The sequence below is a fragment of the Ziziphus jujuba genome, chromosome 12, assembly GCF_031755915.1.
Source record: "Ziziphus jujuba cultivar Dongzao chromosome 12, ASM3175591v1".
Classification (NCBI taxonomy): Eukaryota; Viridiplantae; Streptophyta; class Magnoliopsida; order Rosales; family Rhamnaceae; genus Ziziphus; species Ziziphus jujuba.
Genome location: NC_083390.1, coordinates 8,222,303 through 8,240,640, shown reverse-complemented (window position 1 = coordinate 8,240,640; position 18,338 = coordinate 8,222,303). Strand labels below are relative to the sequence as shown.

Below are 18,338 nucleotides of genomic sequence, written 5' to 3'. Positions count from 1 at the left end.
ACTATTACTATTAAACTATTTGGCTCCGGAATTTTTCAACTACTCCCCATTATTGCGGTCAATTAAAAATAGCTCATTTTTTATTTGTTGATTACATATTTTCAACTGTTGGACCACTCATTTTTTATTTGTTGATTACTCTGTGCTTCTCTTTATTTCCATGGTAACAACTTGATTATTCCCTTTTTCTTTTGTGTCCAGAACAAGACCAGATTCAAACAATTCCCCTAAAGTCAAATATCATGATGCTTAGTAAGAAAATCACCTAGATAATGCCGCTGTTATTCTAGAAGCAGAGTCATAATGTTTCAATTATGTCTTGTTGAATAAGTATTTGCCAACTCCATTTTGGTAGGTCCAGTCATGCATAGAAAGTCAAGCAGGATCAAATTTCCATACAAGGACAAAACTCCTTGAAACTGGTATTTTACTATTTTCATCTGCACTAATCAGCTATAAATTCCTTGAACACTTACAGTACAAGCATATCTCTAATTTTTTTTTTTTTTTTTTTTTTTTTTTTTTTTTTTTTTTTTACATAGAATTGATTGAAAGAGCAAGACAGCAAGAAAAATGAGTTCATTGGGAGACCTTCTTGTGATTTTTTCAACCTTTCTAGTTCTGTTTCTTGTGTTAGCTCTTATCAAGATATTTCATAAACTATGGTGGATTCCTTCTCGCATACAGTATTTGATGGTTTCACAAGGAATCAAAGGCCCTTCATACCGATTCATGTATGGAAGCACAAAAGAAATATTAAGCATGAAAAAGGAAGCCATGGCCAAACCTATGGGTTTGTCGCATGCCATATCCTCTACATGTCAGCCTCATATCGATTCCTGGCTCAAAACATATGGTAAGAAGTTATTGAACAACCTTGTATGAATAATTTTACTTGTGAAGCTATAAAATACTGACTATGGCCTTTATCTATTTGTGAAAGGAAAGAATTATCTTCAATGGTATGGAGTTAAAGCTCAACTGATTGTAACAGAACAGGAATTGATCAAAGAACTACTTAATAACAAAGATGGATCAGTTTCAAAAATTGACAATGAAGGCTTTGTCAAGAAGCTATTAGGAGATGGCCTTGTAGCCACAAAAGGTGAGAAATGGATGAAATTGCGAAAACTGGCCAATTATGCCTTTCACGGAGAGAGTTTGAAAGTAAGCCGTTAGTTTTTAATATACCATTTACTGTTAGTTTTATTTGGACATAGTAAGTGATTGTTTGTGAAAGAAGAGAACATGGTCAATTAGGTATGGCAGAGATTATATGCTAATTGTATGATGGGATTGCTTACAGGGTATGGTACCTGCAATGATCTCTAGTGCTGAGATGATGCTGCAAAGGTGGAAATCATATGAAGGTAAAGAAGTGGAGGTATATGAAGAATTCAGATTGTTGACTTCAGAAGTAATTTCTAGAACAGCATTTGGAAGCAATTATATGAGAGGGAAGGATATTTTTGAGATGCTTATGAGATTGGCCTGGTTGACAAGCAAAAATATGTACAAACTTAGGCTTCCTGGCATCAGGTAAATTCCTTTTAGTTAAATCTAGAGTTCGGAAAATGATGACTTCTTGTTTCACTAATATGTCATTGATCCATTTTGCAGCAAGTTTTTTAAAAACAGAGAAGAGACTGAATCGGACATGCTTGAGAAAAAAATACACAACTGCATTTTAGAAATAATCAAGGAAAGAGAGAAGAAAGTAAGAAGTGGTGAAGAGGACAACTTTGGCAATGATTTTCTTGGATTACTTTTAAAGGCTCACCATGATAACAGCGACAGTCAGACGATTTCAGTGGACGATTTGATTGATGAGTGTAAAACATTTTATTTTGCTGGACAAGAAACTTCTAACACTTTACTTGGATGGACTGTCTTTCTTCTAGCAATCCACACAGATTGGCAAGAAGAAGTTAGAAAGGAGGTGCTCAATTTATTTGGCCATGAAAATCCAAATCCAGATAGCATAGCAAAACTGAAAACGGTAAGTCAAAATCAGATAAACATCAAGAAAGCCATTCAAAATTTAAAGTCCTGATTTTTTTTTTATTTTTTTATTTTAAAATTTTCAATTCTTGCAGATGGGAATGGTCTTCAATGAATCTCTGAGATTATATCCTCCTGTTATTGGCTTTGAAAGAAAAGTTGAAAGAGAAGTTAGAGTGGGAAGGCTGATTCTTCCTGCTAATCTGAACTTGATCTTCCCAACTTTAGCAGTCCATCATGATCCACATATATGGGGAGAAGATGTGAATGAGTTCAAACCAGAAAGATTCTCAGAAGGGGTTACTGAAGCTACTAAAAATAACCCAGCTGCATTTTTTCCATTTGGAATGGGGCTTAGAAATTGTGTAGGGAGCAACTTCGCTATCACAGAAGCAAAGATAGCTCTTTCTATGATTCTTCAACGCTACAGCTTCACCCTTTCTCCAGCCTATGTCCACTTGCCATTTCAGTTTATTACTCTGCATCCACAACATGGAATACAGGTTATATTACAGCCACTCTAAAGACTAGTGAAATTGCCATAGAACTTGCATTTGGTGCACCAGAGAAGAAAACATAGTGATTTGATTTGAGCTTCATGAGTCCTGATCATATGGGAGTTTATAAATGCATAAATAAACATGTATGACAATTTTTTGTACACATAATGTTTTGATTTCTGTTAGAGAGACTTACAGAATACTACTGCCAGCTCAACCAACTCTCACCTGTAGTTATGACAGGTGTTAGAGACACTTCCACTTCCAGAATACTACTGCCAGCTCAACCAACTCTCACATGTAGCTTTGACAGCTCATCAATCCATGTGATACGGATATTAACCAATCATATTGTGTAAAAGCTGTTAATGTTAGACAAGTGTATAAATGCAAGTTTGTTACTGTATTTTCATTAACTTTTACGTAAATAACAGAAATGCAAAAGTTCTTCTCTGGTTCTCGAACTTTCTCTCTGGTTTTCTTGTTATCCAAACAGTCCATTTCTTGATTTTTCTTGCTTCTATTTTGTTTGTTCTTGATTTTTCTTTCTTAGTTTTTCTATCTTTCAATCTCTCATGTGTTATCCTTAGAAGTGGCAGATACTATTTTCATCTACACATCCATTGCCTTCATTAAAGGTTTGAAGAGTTTTATTTACCAATCCTTAAAGTAATTGACACCTTCACATTTCATGAAAGAAATGTTGCTATTTGTGTGTTTGGTTTTTGATTTTGGCTTTATTTTTTTAAAAATTAATTGTGTATAATTTGTTTTTTTTTTTTTTTAAATGTTTATTAGTTGGTAGTTAAAGTTTGCTAGATATCTTAAGTAACTACAAATTTAAAGAAAATAAATAAAAATAAAAATAAAAAAACAAAATAAAATTTCAAATTGGATTTCATTTGGTGTTTATGTTTCTATTTTATCCCCTAAATTGACTATAATGTCTAACAAACTCTAATTGCTATTGACTACTATTGGAAGTAGACAAACCAAACATGATTAATTATGAAAAAATAAAATCATACTCTGTGATAAAGACAATGTGGAAAATAGCAGCTTTGATGATTCAACCTGGGGAGCCATATTGAGAGGGGTGATAAAAGACAATGTAAAAATTGATTACATGGTCATTGTGCTTCCTATCCAGGAAAAAAAAAAAAAAAAAAAAAAAAGAGGCCAAATACTAACAATCCTCCTAATAGGTCAAACATCATACAACTACTTTGCTTTATTTTATTTGCCTTAATGTTTCAGGCACCAAAAACTGCAGAACTATATGCATTAATATGACAATTCAGACAAAATTGAAATGTAGATGGGGCATAGGTAGGTATGTAATCCCTTTCTACCAAATTCAAGATGTTAACTCACAATTACATATATTGAATCTCAAGGATTGACACACTTGCTTTGAACGCCTGATTGTAAAATCAATCTTAAGTTATGTCTTATCACTTATATTTCACTAGAATAATATATATATATATATATATATATATTTGGTAATTTTCATAGTGCTATCATCATTTTGCTTAAAAGTCAGCAAGCATTATATTACTACTAGACACTATTTAGCTCAATACGTCTTAAAGAACGTATTAATATCAGATTGGCAGTCTGACTTGCTGATCATATATTGTCAAAAGTCAAGCACAGAAGGGTCAAAAGTCTAAGAACATACCTAATTCGTATATGACGACATTACATGATATGTAACTTCAAGTCAAAATAATATTTTGTTAACTCCAGGATTCACGGATATTTAAAGACATTTAATATATATATATATATATATATACACATGGCATTGGTGTAGATCCGTATGCAAATGGATAGCATCGTAACTTATATATATATATATTAACACTGTTAATTTTGATTCGCTAGTTTATATAGATGATAAGTGTTTAATAATTTTTAATTGCTATCAAATTTTTTTAATTACATTTTTCTTTAGATATTAATAACATTGAAGTTTTAATATCTTGGTAATCATGATAAATAGCACATGTTTTTACATGAATAAAAGCTAGTTTTGAACCATTTGTCTACTCCTAAATTCATAATTATTATCATTAATTTTTCAACACCAATCTTACAGTAATCTCTGAAAGAAAATGCTTCACCATGGTACTCTTTTAAAGAAAATGTTTATGTTATCAGTAAACTCCTCCTCTTCTCCACGTATCCTGAAAATGTTTCCTTTGTTAGTTAACTTCTCTTCTCCACAGATCCTCTAATCTATTGTACTGGTAATTTTTTCAACCAAAAAAAAAAAAAAGAAAAAAAAAAAAGAAGAAGCGTAAGAAGGATTTCTTTTTTTATTTTTTTATTTTTTATTTTTTAATTATCATGGAACGTATCCAAAATGTATATAAAAGAATTATAGAATATTAGAAAAAAATGTAAAAATGTGTATCCAATACGCATCCAAACACATAGGCAGAGCCAACGGGAGGCAATAAGGCTGTTGCCCCTACAATAATCAAATTATAATAACAATTAATGTGATTAAATCTCTTTAATCCTCACCTTTCTATTATCTCCTACAATAAAGAAAACGTAAACGTAATTGGGCAAAAAAAAAAAAAAAAAAAAAGACTCTTTGTCACCTAAAAACAAATTTACACTCATTTATTATTAGAAAAGTACTCACCATTAATTTTTTTTTTTATAGTTTTTTATTTGAGTTAATTATATTTCTTTTAAATATCTTACATTGTATTTGTTATCTTGTATACTTAATTGTTATTATAATTTGATTATGTATCAAATGGATTTGACTCAGTTCATCATAGGTAAAACCTTGAAAATATTTGTAGGCTCTTGGAAACAATTTATAAAGACAAATATTTAGGTATGGCTGCGCCGCAATAGACGAATGAATATTTCATTCTTGAAAATGTGTCTTTTATATTTACGGCCCTAGGGGTCCTTAAATAAAATAATAAAACGGTAAAATGTATAAAAAGGAAATTGCATGGAAGTTGCTTATTGTGCTATGTATACAGGGCTACTTCTGGATAGTTCCTGAAGCTGCATGAGCTTTGCGCAGAGAGATTTGTTGTTCTTGTTTTGGGCTTCGCGTCTTATTCTTCATATTCTTCTTTGGCTTTTTCTCTGATTAAAAGCTGTTTATACTTGAATTCCAAATATTAAAATGAAAGGATTTATTGATAATTTATGTAAGGAAAATTAATAAAATTATAATTTAATTTTATATGTGTATTTTAAAAAATAAAATGCTAGATATTAATAATATAACACATATTAACCACATTTTTCAGAAAAGTTATTTGAATTTTTTAACTGAATTCATAAAATATATTTTTTGAGATAATTTAAAATATTATATTGCAATTTTCTTTTTTTTTCTTTTTTTTTTTTGTCTATAACGTTCTTTTTTTAAAAAAAAAAAAATTGTTTTCTATAAATTTTATAAAAAGAATTTTGTTCCATTATTTTATCTTTTTTTTTTTGAAAATTATTTTTGGGTTCTATTTTATCTTTAATTACACAGCCCACGATCAGTGTATGAAGCTTGTAAAATAGCATAATCGAGGAAACTAGGGCCACAGATGATGAAATATCTTCTTTTTTTTTTTTTTTTTTTTTTTTGTTTGTTCCTTGTAGATAATTATGATATGTTGTAAAAATCTGCAAGTCCTAGTTGTACCGAATCTTTGTGGATATTTTGAAGACATATTAAAATAAATTTTAGCATAGATTTTGTTCGAGGTAAATAGAATTGAACGGAGTGTTATAAATGTTGTGTATTTGGATGAGTAAGCTGCATATTCATGCAAGTGATAAAACGCACAATGTAACACATTGTAAAAATGTGACATTTATGCAACTAATATTAGACGTTGTAAAATGTATAAGAATAGCATTTAAAAACACAACATATTGTAAATATTAATTAAAGATTTACAACATACATTTTAGTACGTAAATAAGATATATATGATTGTATTGTAATTTTTTGCAACCTGAATTTTGGATTTTTACCAGATTTACTGAACGTTGTAAAGTTCTAATTTTGTCCAATTATCTATATATTCAAGGAACCGATGCCTCTTGTAAATTGAAATTAACAAGAGTCATTGTCTCTTGTAATTTTTTAGAAACCATTTCCTTGATAATCATGATAAATGACACATGTCTACCTTAACCTACATCAGTAGAATTAGTTGTAAACTACTTTTCTACTTTGTTCTCTTTGTAAAAGTCTTCGATAGGATAGTTTATATAGATTATAAGTGTTTAACAATTTTTGAATGCTCATTAAAACAAATTGTTTAATTATATTTCTTTTATATTTTCACATCATCGGAACTAGTTGTAAACTAGTCTCTTTCTAAATTCATAATTATTATAATTTTTTTCAACACCAATCTACAAGTAATCTTTAAAAGAAAGTGTTTCTTTTATTTTTTATTTATTCCAACTCCAATTTAACGGTAATCTTTTTTTTTTTTAAATTTAGTTTTGTTTTGCTTTGTTTTTTAATCAGTAAAACTTTTCCTTTTCGTCCACACATCCTGTAGTTGGTATTTAAAAAGAAAATAATTAAGAAGGATCTTTTTTTATTCATGAAACTCTTCTACTTCTTCACGCATATTTGGAGTAAATCCAAAATGTAAAATAAAGAAACAAAAATTGTAGAATATTAAAACAAATATAAAAAATGTGTATCCGATAGCATCCCAGTGAGTCAAGCTTGTAAACTAATCAAGCTTTGTGGTTCTGTTTTTCCACTTAATTTCTTGCGTTACCTTTTAACTAGATATTTCATAAACTATTTATCAAAAAAAAAAAGGAAAAAGAAAAGATATTTCATAAACTATAGTGAATTCCTACTAAAGTGTTTGATGGATTCACAACGGATTAAAGGCCCATATTTATAAAATTAAAAAAAAAAAAAATTAAAGGCCCGTTATGCAGATTCGTCGATGGAAGCACTAACGAAAATATTGAGCATGGCCTATCCTACAGGCTTATTATGGTCTTGATCAACAAAACATAATATTTAGATGTAATTTGAATACCTTTTGGCACGGGAAAGAATTATCTTCAGCTGAACCACTGGTGGGTTGCCTTTTGGTGATTTTATAAAGAGGATCTTCAACTAAAATATAAACTACTTAACAAATACAGCTAAATAACTCATTTGTGACTTATTTGTCAAATATTTACTCCGTTTTGGGAGGTGCAATTAAAATGATAGTTCCTTGGCTGGACTCGTAAATAATAATCCTTGGCTTGCTAATAAATAATAGTTCCTTTGGGCTGTACTAATATTAAATAATTAATCCAGCATATAAGTTCCTTGAACACCCTCAGTAAAAGCAGATCTCTAAGTTCTGACAATTGGGTGGTGGATCCAAGGGCAAGACAACAAGAAAAATGAGTTCATTGGGAGACCCTGTTATAATTTTTTCAAGATTTATAGTTCTCTGTCTTCTGTTAACTTTTATCAAGATATTGCATATACTATGGTGGATTCCTTATCGCGTGCAGTATTTGATGGGTTCACAAGGAATCAAAGGCCTTTCTTACAGATTCATCCATGGAAGCATCGAAAATATATCGAGGATGAGAAATGAATCCATGGCTACCACTATGGGTATTTTACTTATGAAGCTACAAAATGCTGACTATGGTTCTTATCATTTTCGCAACAGGAAAGGTGTATCTTCAGTGCTACGGATCTCAAGCTCAACTGGTTGTAACGGAGCAAGAATTGATCAAAGAAATACTTAATAATAAAGATGGACCGTTTCCAAAAAATGATAAACAAGGCTTTGTCAAGAAGCTAGTAGGAGATGGCCTTCTGACCACTAAAGGTGAAAAATGGGCGAAAATGAGGAAACTAGCCAATTATGCCTTTCATGGAGGGAGTTTGAAAGTGAGTTCTTAATTAGTTTTACTCTATACTACTTAAGATTACTTTTATTTGGAAATTGGTAAGTAATTGTTTATGAAAAAGGAGTAAATTGGATGAGGTTGCCATTTAAATATACCAAGAAACTACTAATACTGTTCAGAAAAAATAATAATAATAACAAAAAAATTGTTAAGTGTTGCTTCTTGCATGATGGGATTGTTTACAGGGTATGATCCTTGCAATGATCTCTAGTGTCGGGACAAAAAATAATAAGAAAAAAAGTTATGATAAGGGTTGCTTATTGCATGATGGGATTGTTTACAGGGTATGATCCTCGCAATGATCTCTAGTGTGGAGATGATGCTAGAAAGGTGGAAATCATACTAAGGCAAAGAGGTGGAGGTATATGAAGAATTCAGATTGTTGATTTCAGAAGTAATTTCTAGAAAAGCATTTGGAAGCAGTTACCAAAAAGGAAAGGACATTTTTGAGATGCTTAGGAGATTAGCTCTGTTAACGTCTAAAAATACTTACAAACTTAGGTTCCCTATCCTCAGGTAAACTCCTTTTAGATAAATCTAGAGTTTGAAAATGTCAACCTCTTATATTGCCAATTTTATCATTGTATTCATTTTGCAGTAAATTTTTAAAAAATGACTATTAGATTGAATAAAAAGTGCTTGAGAAAAAAATTCGCAGCTGCATCATTGAAATGATCAAGGAAAGAGAAGAGAAGGTAACGAGTGGTGAAGAAGACAGCTTTGGAGGTGATTTTCTGGGATTACTTTTGAAGGCTCATCACGATGCCAACAACAGCCACAAAATTTCTGTGGATGATTTGGTTGATGAGTGTAAAACATTTTATTTTGTCGGACAAGAAACTACTAACACTTTACTTGCATGGACGGTCTTTCTTCTAGCAATCCACATAGATTGGCAAGAGGAAGTTAGAAAAGAGGTGCTCAATTTGTTTGGCCATGAAAATCCAAATCCAGAAGGAATTGCAAAACTAAAAACAGTGAGTCAAACTCAGATAAACAACAATAAGAAAATCATTCATAATTTGAAATTATTTCCTCAAAATTTAAAATTTTTATTTCTTACATATGGGCATGGTGTTCAACGAATCTCTGAGATTATATGCTCCTGTTATTAAATTAGTAAGAAAAGTTGCAAAGGAGGTTAGACCGGGAAAGGTGATTCTTCCTGCTAATCTAAATGTATATATCACACGTTTGGCAGTTCACCATGATCCACAAATATGGGAAATGTTGGAAATTTATGTTGACCTGATATCTTGGAAGTTTGTTTATTAATGAGTACGTGTTTAATTTTATTGAGTAAATGTCTAGTCTTTAACTAGTCATTAGGAATTCTGTTATTGCAGGATAGTGGTCCCATTTTTATGTAGTACTTGTTTTTATTTTTGGTTGAGTCTGTTGGATGTAATGTCTATATAAGCACTGCACTTAGAATAAAAGTGTATCTTTCAATGTTATATAAATTTTTAGTTTGTGTAATTTATTATCTGCTTTAGTTTTTTTTTAACAATGGTATCAGAGCATGGTTAAGGGAGAGAAGTGAGAAAGAGAGAATTGCATCTTCTTTTCTACTTAAATTTCTTTATTGCAGCAACAATTTATTCATGGCGACTGAAAACTTCGGGCAACCTGCTATACCTGACTTTGATGGTCAGTATGGTCATTGGAGCATGTTAATGGAGAATTTCCTAAGGTCTAAAGAGTAGTGGCATGTTGTTAGTGAAGGGATTGCAGAACCAGTAGCTGGCATTGTGTGGATAGATGCACAGGAAGCAGAGTTGGAAGCACAGAAGTTGTAAGATCTCAAGACAAAGAATTATTTATTCCAAGATATTGATAGTTCAATCTTAGAGACAATTCTGAACAAAGACACCTCCAAACAGATTTGGGATTAGGGGTTATAAGGCAAAAAGAGTGCGACTTCAAGCCCTCGTGCTGAATTCGAGAACTTATGAATGAAGTCAAGAGAGTCAGTTACAGAGTATTTCTTACGGACGATGGCAATCGCAAACAAAATGCAGATTCATGGAGAGAAGCTGGAGGATGTCACTATAGTTGAAAAGATTATTGGATCAATGATGGTAAAATTCAATTTTGTCGTTTGTTGAATGGAGGAATCTAAAGATATTGATACATTGTAAATTGATGAATTACAAAGTTCTTTGCTGGTTCATGAGCAAAAATTAAGCAAGCAAGATCAGGAGGAGCAAGTGTTATAGGTAAAAACAAAAGGAGTCGGCATGACAAAGGTGGCTCAAAAGGAAAAACAAGTGTAACACCCCGTCCCAAATCGCACCGGAATCCGTACACGTTGATCGAGGTTGACCGTTGACCGAATGGGTCAAAAGTTGACTTTTTGTTCCAGTTGGAATTCTAGGTTGACTAAGGTACCGTTACGAAGTACACGTTGGGACGAGTTCGTAGACTAGTAGCATGTTGAAAACGGAGCTACGGTTTGAAAGTTATGAGCAAAACAAGTTGAGGTCCAAACTGTCCAAGGGGTGCCGGAGTTGACTTTTTATTTATGGGGAAATGAGCTTTGACTCATGCATAATTGTGAAGTGCTCGTCAATACGAGTTCACCGACTAGCGGCACGCTTAAAACGGACATCCGGTTAAAAAGTTATGGACGCGTGAAGTTTGCCGGATACCGTAATATTTTAATATTTTTGAGTTGATGAACAGTGAAATACCATGTGTCGTCACCTGATTGGTCCACGTGGATGAACATTGTCACCACTATGACTTTTATTTGACAAAAATCTCGGGGAAGAGAGAGAAAGAGAGAGAGAGTCCGATCGGCCACCGGAGTTTTTCAAATTTTCCGGCCGATTCACTGTACACGCGCTGGTCAGCAAGAAGCCTCTCCCCGTTTCGGGAAAAACCCCAAAGTTTCACGGCCATTGGCCGCCAGACGCGCCCGGATCGAGGCGGCGAAGATCGGCGGCGATTTTTCCCTCCACCGCCGGCCACCGCCGATTGACCCCTTTTCGGCCATTTTCCGGCAACACGCGCCAGCCAGCCCTCACCACCTCCTCAAGTCCGGCCTACCCACCAAATTTCACTGCCACCGGACCACCGACGGGCCGGGATCGGAGCTTTTTCCGGCGAGGGGCTGAAATTCTTCAAACCGCGATTTCTCCGCCGTCCGGCCTCCGTTTGCCTCACCGCCGATCCCGTTGGATTCCTCTCACCTCGATCTACAAATCTACAGAAAATCCCAGCCAACGGCCACCGCACGTGCCGCCGCCGGCGACGGTTGCCGGTGACCGCGGCGGCTCGCCGGAAGTTACTGTTTCGGCGAGTACCCAGTCTCACCGCTGGCCCCTGTCCACTGTGTTCGACCTCCTGAACCCGAATCTGGCATCCGTTTCTGCCAATTCGCGATGGTTTGGGAGAATTGCGGAGTCGAAACCCGAAAGCTTTCCGGCGAGATTCCGACCACCTCAGGTTCGATCACCGGAAAGTAAGATCGAATCCGTGATCCTCATCACTCGAGCTTCGATTCGGTATATAACTCGCAACCTTTAGATATCGTTTGGTGTTCGCTCCCCGGGTACCCATTTGGGAATTACCCGAATAAAATATTAATATATTTGGTTGGTACACTGTGGTTGTTTTAGGTACGCGTACGAGTAGTGGAGTTGGTCCTGCGAAGGATCTTAGTTGATTTACGCGCTTAAGGTGAGTGACCCACCTTCAAAAAATATTTTGGGCAATTAATTATGTTTAATTGGTATTTAAATTATGCTCATGTGGTACGATTTAATTATGGTTTTATTGTGATTTAATTTATTTATTATGCATGAGCAAATTATATTTCAGTAATAATCGTACGTGGTTTTAAGTATTATTTTCGGGCATAATTGGGTTAAATATTTTATGAAAATATTTGTTTAAATTTTATAAATTATGCCTGCGGTATTTTTATTGTTGAACCCCGTACTTCGAAAAAATTGTGATTTATTGGTTATCGATGTTTCCGTGCCGTTTGTTAAATAAAATATGTGGGATGGTATTTTGTGAAATTTTAGTATATTTCCCACGGTAAATGTTGGAAAATGGTACAGTTGGTTTAATAATTATTTTAGACGCATTCATACAGTATTGGTGTTCTGGTATATGTATATGTGGTTCAGCGCGCAAGTATTGTTATTTCACCCGTGAGTTGCCATTGGACCGTGGGCAGGCAAGTTTGTTATTGGCCTCAGCCGCCCCCTTCCTTGGCCGGGATGATGGTTTCAGCAGCGGTACTGTCGGGACGCCGACGTGCCGTTTGCAAGTTTCTCTCTTTAATCCCCCCCCCCCAGTCGGTGCTCAGGACGCTGGGTATCGGAGGGCATCACCTGTATATGGTGTGATGCGTCAAGTGTAGTTTTCAAATAAAGTTTAAAACCCCAAAGGTGTTCAAAAATTATTTATTATAATTTATTACATTTTAATTATATTGGGGTATGTATTTATTTATTTATTGTTTATCAAATGGTTTAATCCCTTGGTTTTCGGGAAGTATGTACATCTGGTTTTGTGAAATTTTTTTAAAAAGGGAACATTTCAAACGGAGTGATTGGTGAGAGTTTTGAGGGAAATTATTATTTCCAACAGTTATTATTAATTATTTACTTATTGTTGGTATTTATCAATTCCCTTAATTGTTATTATTATTATTTTATTATCATTAAAAGTGTTCAGTAGTTAGGGTTACTCATTGAGATGATTAGCATCTCACGTTTTTAAGTTCCGTTCCCTTAGGTGCAAGTGGTGGTAGACGTTCTTCCGGAGTGAACCAATTTTCCGCTGCTATCGTGTTCGAGAAGTACCTTTGTACTCATTCATTTCAGTGTATTATTTCTTTCATCTTGTTGTATTTCTGTTGATTAGCACTTTATAAAGCTCTGTATACTATTGGGACTCTTATGTTTTATTTATGCACTGGACTGTTGCTATTGTTATGAAGTGCTGTAAATTGTGAAATCAAATTGTAGTTTGCGGGAGGAATAAGGGGACGAGTATAGAAGTGTGTTTTCAGTGCAGGTGATTGTGGTAAGTCCATCCTTTAGGGGAGGTTCTGCCGGATTTTTCATATGAGGGTCCGGTAGGGTTTTCCTGGGATCAGGGCTTGTCTAGGGTTCCGGGGAGGAATTCTGGATGGGTCCTGACAACAAGCATCACAACTCAGAAGAAAATAAAGTAGCTGACTCTCAAGGAAATGGAAAGGGTCGTGATGGTAAAAATTCAACTAGGCCTAAACCCAAGTATGTAGACAAATCAAAAATTGAATGTTTCCGTTGCCATAGGTATGGACATTATCGTTTAGAATGTCGTACTAATTTAAACAAAGATTGTAATGAACGTAGTAAAAGATCTAATTTTGTAGCAAAAGAAAGAAGGAATTTCTCTTCTTATGTTGTCTCACATTCAAGAAGAAACTAATGAGAATTTATGGTATTTAGATACTGTTTGCAGCAACCATATGTGTGGAGTTAAATATGCGTTTTCTAATTTGGATGAATCTTTTAGGAATATTGTAAAGTTTGGTGATAACTTTGTAGTATCTGTTATGGGTAAATGAAGAGTTTCTGTCCAAACTAAGAGAAATTCTACACTTTCTATCCCAAATGTTCTATATGTTCCTGATTTGAAATCTAATTTGCTTAGTGTTGAACAACTTCAAGAAAAGGGATATGAGATCTTTATCAAGGATTGTGTTTGTGGAATTCAAGATGACAATTTGGGTTTAATTGCCCAAGTTAGAATGACTGCAAATCGAATGTTCCCATTGTATCTTCACAAGACAACACATTCTAGTTTCTCTACAAGTGTAAAAGATAAAGCATGGTTATGGCACTTATAGTATGGGCACCTAAATTTTAGTAGGTTGAGGACTTTAAAGCAGAAGAAGATGGTTGATGGTCTTCCACAATTTAATTCTCTTACAGAAGTTTGTGAAGATTAGCAAACAACACCGTGATAGTTTTCCAAAAGAACAATCTTGGAGAGTTGAGAAGTTGTTGGAACTACTTCATTTTGATCTTTGTAGCCCCTTAAAACCAACATCAAATGGAGGTAAATGTTATTTCATAACGTTCATTGATGATTTTAATTGGAAGTGTTGGATTTATTTTTTTCTAGGAAAAATCTGAAGTTATTTGCTGCCTTTAAGCATTTCAAGGCATTTGTTAAGAAATATACTAGAAGACCAATAAAAGTCTTTCACATAGATCATGTTGGAGAATTTAATTCATAAGAATTTAATTATTTTTGTGAAGAGTATGGAATCAAAAGACTGCTTATTGTAGCGTATACACCTCAACAAAATGGGATGTGTGAGAGAAAAAATTATACAATTCTAAATATGGTACGAAGTTTTATGAGGAGAAGTAAGCTTCCCAAGAGCTTCTAGCCAAAACAGTTAAATAGAGTATTCATATTTTGACCCTTGAGGAAGCTTGGAAAGGAGGTAGATCAACGGTTAGATCTTTGAATGCATAGTATACTTTCATATTTCTGACGAGAAAAGAAAAAAATTAGATGCAAAAGGTAAAAAATGTATTTTTCTTGGTGTTTGTGATTAGTCAAAAGCTTACAAGTTGTACAATCCTATTATCAAGAAAATTAATATAAATCATAGTGTGGTGTTTGATAAAGAAAAATTCTAGTCATGGAATAACATTGGCAATAGACAGCAAATTCTAATAAATTATGACAGTGAAGATGAAGGTGACAAAGATCAGCAAGCAACTTTGGAAGTTCCATAGAAATTCAAAATTGTTCAGATATTCCTCAAAGAAATCAAGTCACAACGGTCACTTAACTTGATGTAGCAACTGTAACTTGGTGGCCATACCCAAATCCAAGCGGCTGTAACTTGTACTGTGGGAAATCATAAATATCTCCTACGTTTTCGGTGAAAAAAATATCTCCTACTTGTCTGTACAGGAATTATGCTTCCACATTCAAAAATAATAATAATAATAATATTTAAAAAAAATAACAATGATAACAATAACTATGCTTCCATCATATATTTATTTATTGTGCTACAAGTCTAGTTATTATTTTTATTTTTACAAGTTTTGCGATTAAATGGACGAAGTTGGTTAGCTCGCGTGGTTGAGAGCCACTACATGTGCCACAGTCGCGCCGGTTCGAGTCACGGTGAGGAGGGCATCGGGGCAGCAAAAAAAAAAAAAAGGTTTGTGAATAAATGTCTTTTTTTCAGTTCTTTGTCCTCTTCTGGGCCCACCAAACTATTCTACATTATGCTCATATTAATGCTGCTTGGTCATTGGAAATAATTATAAATATTAAATTAATAATATTATTATTTTGTTGGTAATTTATTGGAAGTTGGAATATCTGAAACAAGAGACTATAGAGGAAGTCCCAATCGGCTCATTCATGAAATTGAAGTCTGATTTTTTTTAATTTTTAATTTTTAATTTCTTTTATTTGTTATATTTTTAAAACAATTTAAGTCTGATACAAAAGAACCATGAATCCATTTTATAGATCCATCAATGGCTCCACAAGCTAAATTGTTAAAAAGTGTGATAAAGGATCTTAAATGGTGTGGTCCTACGAGTTCATGTACAGAACATATTAGGAGACAACGGCCTAATTGCGACATTGGGCGGAAAAAAGGTCAAAAACTGCAGAAACTGGTCACTCAGTTGTCGTAAGGTGAAATTTTGCTTTAGTCTCTTGCCCTCTACATGTTTGATTAAAGTCTTAAATGACCCACCACAGCTTGCGGAAAACTAGTAGTTAGTGGTAGAGATGGTAATTTGGGTCATGACATGTCGATACGATTTGGAAACGATACGAAATAAATAAATTTGAGTTTATTATAAATGAATTCGGATTATAATTAGATTAATCCGTTTAACACGATTATTAATCGTATCATTTTCGAGTTGATTTGTTTAATTCGAAATTGACCCGTTATGATCTATTTATTGAACATATCAATTTCAACCCGATACGATTATATATCTATTACAACCCATTTAAATTATAATTTTATCCATAATATAATATTTAATAACTAAAAAATATTATAAATTAAAAACTTTATAAAAATAATTTTCTATTATTAATTTTTTAAAGACAAAAAATAAATTTTTAACAAAACAAAAAAAAAATTAATTTTCAGGTTAATAGGTTAATTTTTGGGTTAATAGGTTAGTTTTCGGGTTAACAGATCAATTTCAAGTTAATAGTTTAATAGATTAACATGACCCGTTAAAGTAATCATGTTAACGGATCATGTCGTGTTGACATGTTTATAAACAGGTCGGATTAGTATTTTAGGTATCTGACACGATTAACAAATGGGTCGTATTCGGATTAAGCAATTTTGACATGATTATTAAACGTGTTGACATGAATACGACGCATGAACACAAATTGTTAGGTCTAGTTAGTGGTTCACTCCTTTCCTAGCCTCCTGTTATTGACATTGATAATGTTTCCCATTGATGATTAAACCACAGGTGGGCTGCTGTTAGAAATGACAATTTGCCCCACATGACCTGATCCCTGTGGTGCACTGCCCTTAACATAGCTGTTTTTTCCCAAAAAATCGAAATTATGCTCAAGTTCGAGACAAAGATTTAAAACCTGAACTGGGAACGGACTGGGACGAGGAATAAACACCCTGCCCCAAACCCAGCCCAGTATATATATATATATATTTATATTTTAAATTTTTTTATAGTTTTATTTATGTAAAACATCATTTTTTTTCTTTTCTTACAAGCTCCAACACTAAACCCTCAATTTTGGCTGCTAATATCGATATATTTTATTATATTTTTGTTGTATTTTAATTACTTTATTTAAATTTTATTCATAAAAAAAATTATATAAAATTTTCAAAAAAAATTATATGAATGGTAAAAAAAAAAAAAAAAATAGAAAAACCACCCCATCCTGTCCCCGATTGGGGAATCCCCATTTCCGTCCCATCTATAAAGAAACAGAAAAAATTATAGGAATGGAATATAAAATTTTTCACGAAAACAAAAATAAAATTTTAAAAATTGACTTCATTCCGTTCTATTAACATTCCTAGTTGCCGTCTTGTAACTTTACCAAGAGAGTCTTCAAGTATTCATTTAAAAAAAAAATAAAAAAGGAAAAACGAAAATAAACCCCAAAAAAAAAAAAAAAGTTCTTCAAGAAAAGTGTAAATTACTTAAGGTGTAAATTACTTGACAGATACAGCCAGCCAAATAGCCTATTTGTGACTTATTTGTCGAATATGTATTTGCCAACTCCGTTTTGTTGGGTGCGCTTATCATCATAGTTCCTTGGTGGCATGCGGAACAATGTTTAACCAGTATAAGCACGTTACCGAGGAACATTGGTTAATAGTAATACTGGATCTACCAATCTCAGCGTTATATGCGGCATTGTCATATTAGCTTGTATAATGCTACATTGTCGTATGAGCGTCTATAGGCCCTTGATGCCCTTTTTTCTTTCTTTCCTCGTCATCATCGTCATCTCTTTTTTTTTTTTTTTTTTTTTTTTTTTTTTTTTTTTTTCAGGTTGCTTTTATTTATTATTTTGTGTGTGTGTGTGTGTGTGTGTGTCTCTCTCTCTCTCTCTCTCTGCGTGTGTGTGAAAGCTATTTTATTTTGCAAAAATTAGTTTTTTCAATCTTATGTTAAACACATTTATATTGGGAAAGCTTTTTGTTTTTGTTTTTGTTTTTTTTTTTGTTTTTTTTTTCTGTTTGTTATATATATATATATATATGTATACACACACACACACATATGAGATAACTATCATGTGTATGATGATTTTGTAAAAAAAAAAAATTTAATATTATACACTTTAAGATAATGTTTTTATAATTTATGAATAATAATAATAAAAATAATAATAGTAATT

General features: G+C 33.1%; 1 protein-coding gene and 1 pseudogene across 2 annotated transcripts; both read left to right on the top strand.

The window, feature by feature from the left end:
* The first annotated feature begins 514 nt into the window (after positions 1 to 514).
* On the top strand, positions 515 to 2,954 carry LOC107428769 (cytochrome P450 CYP749A22). 2 transcript variants are annotated; one of them, XM_016039358.4, is made up of 5 exons: positions 515 to 856; positions 944 to 1,167; positions 1,307 to 1,539; positions 1,621 to 1,999; positions 2,097 to 2,954. In XM_016039358.4, exons 1-5 carry the CDS (start codon positions 574 to 576, stop codon positions 2,523 to 2,525), a joined length of 1,548 nt encoding a protein of 515 aa, XP_015894844.3. In that variant the 5' UTR covers positions 515 to 573; the 3' UTR covers positions 2,526 to 2,954. The 2 variants fall into 2 exon arrangements, with proteins under 2 accessions (XP_015894844.3, XP_048318757.2); XM_048462800.2 differs by having other exon boundaries at positions 662 to 856; positions 949 to 1,167.
* A 4,959-nt stretch (positions 2,955 to 7,913) lies between these two features.
* LOC125418448 (cytochrome P450 CYP749A22-like) lies at positions 7,914 to 10,234 on the top strand (annotated as a pseudogene).
* Positions 10,235 to 18,338: the final 8,104 nt, after the last annotated feature.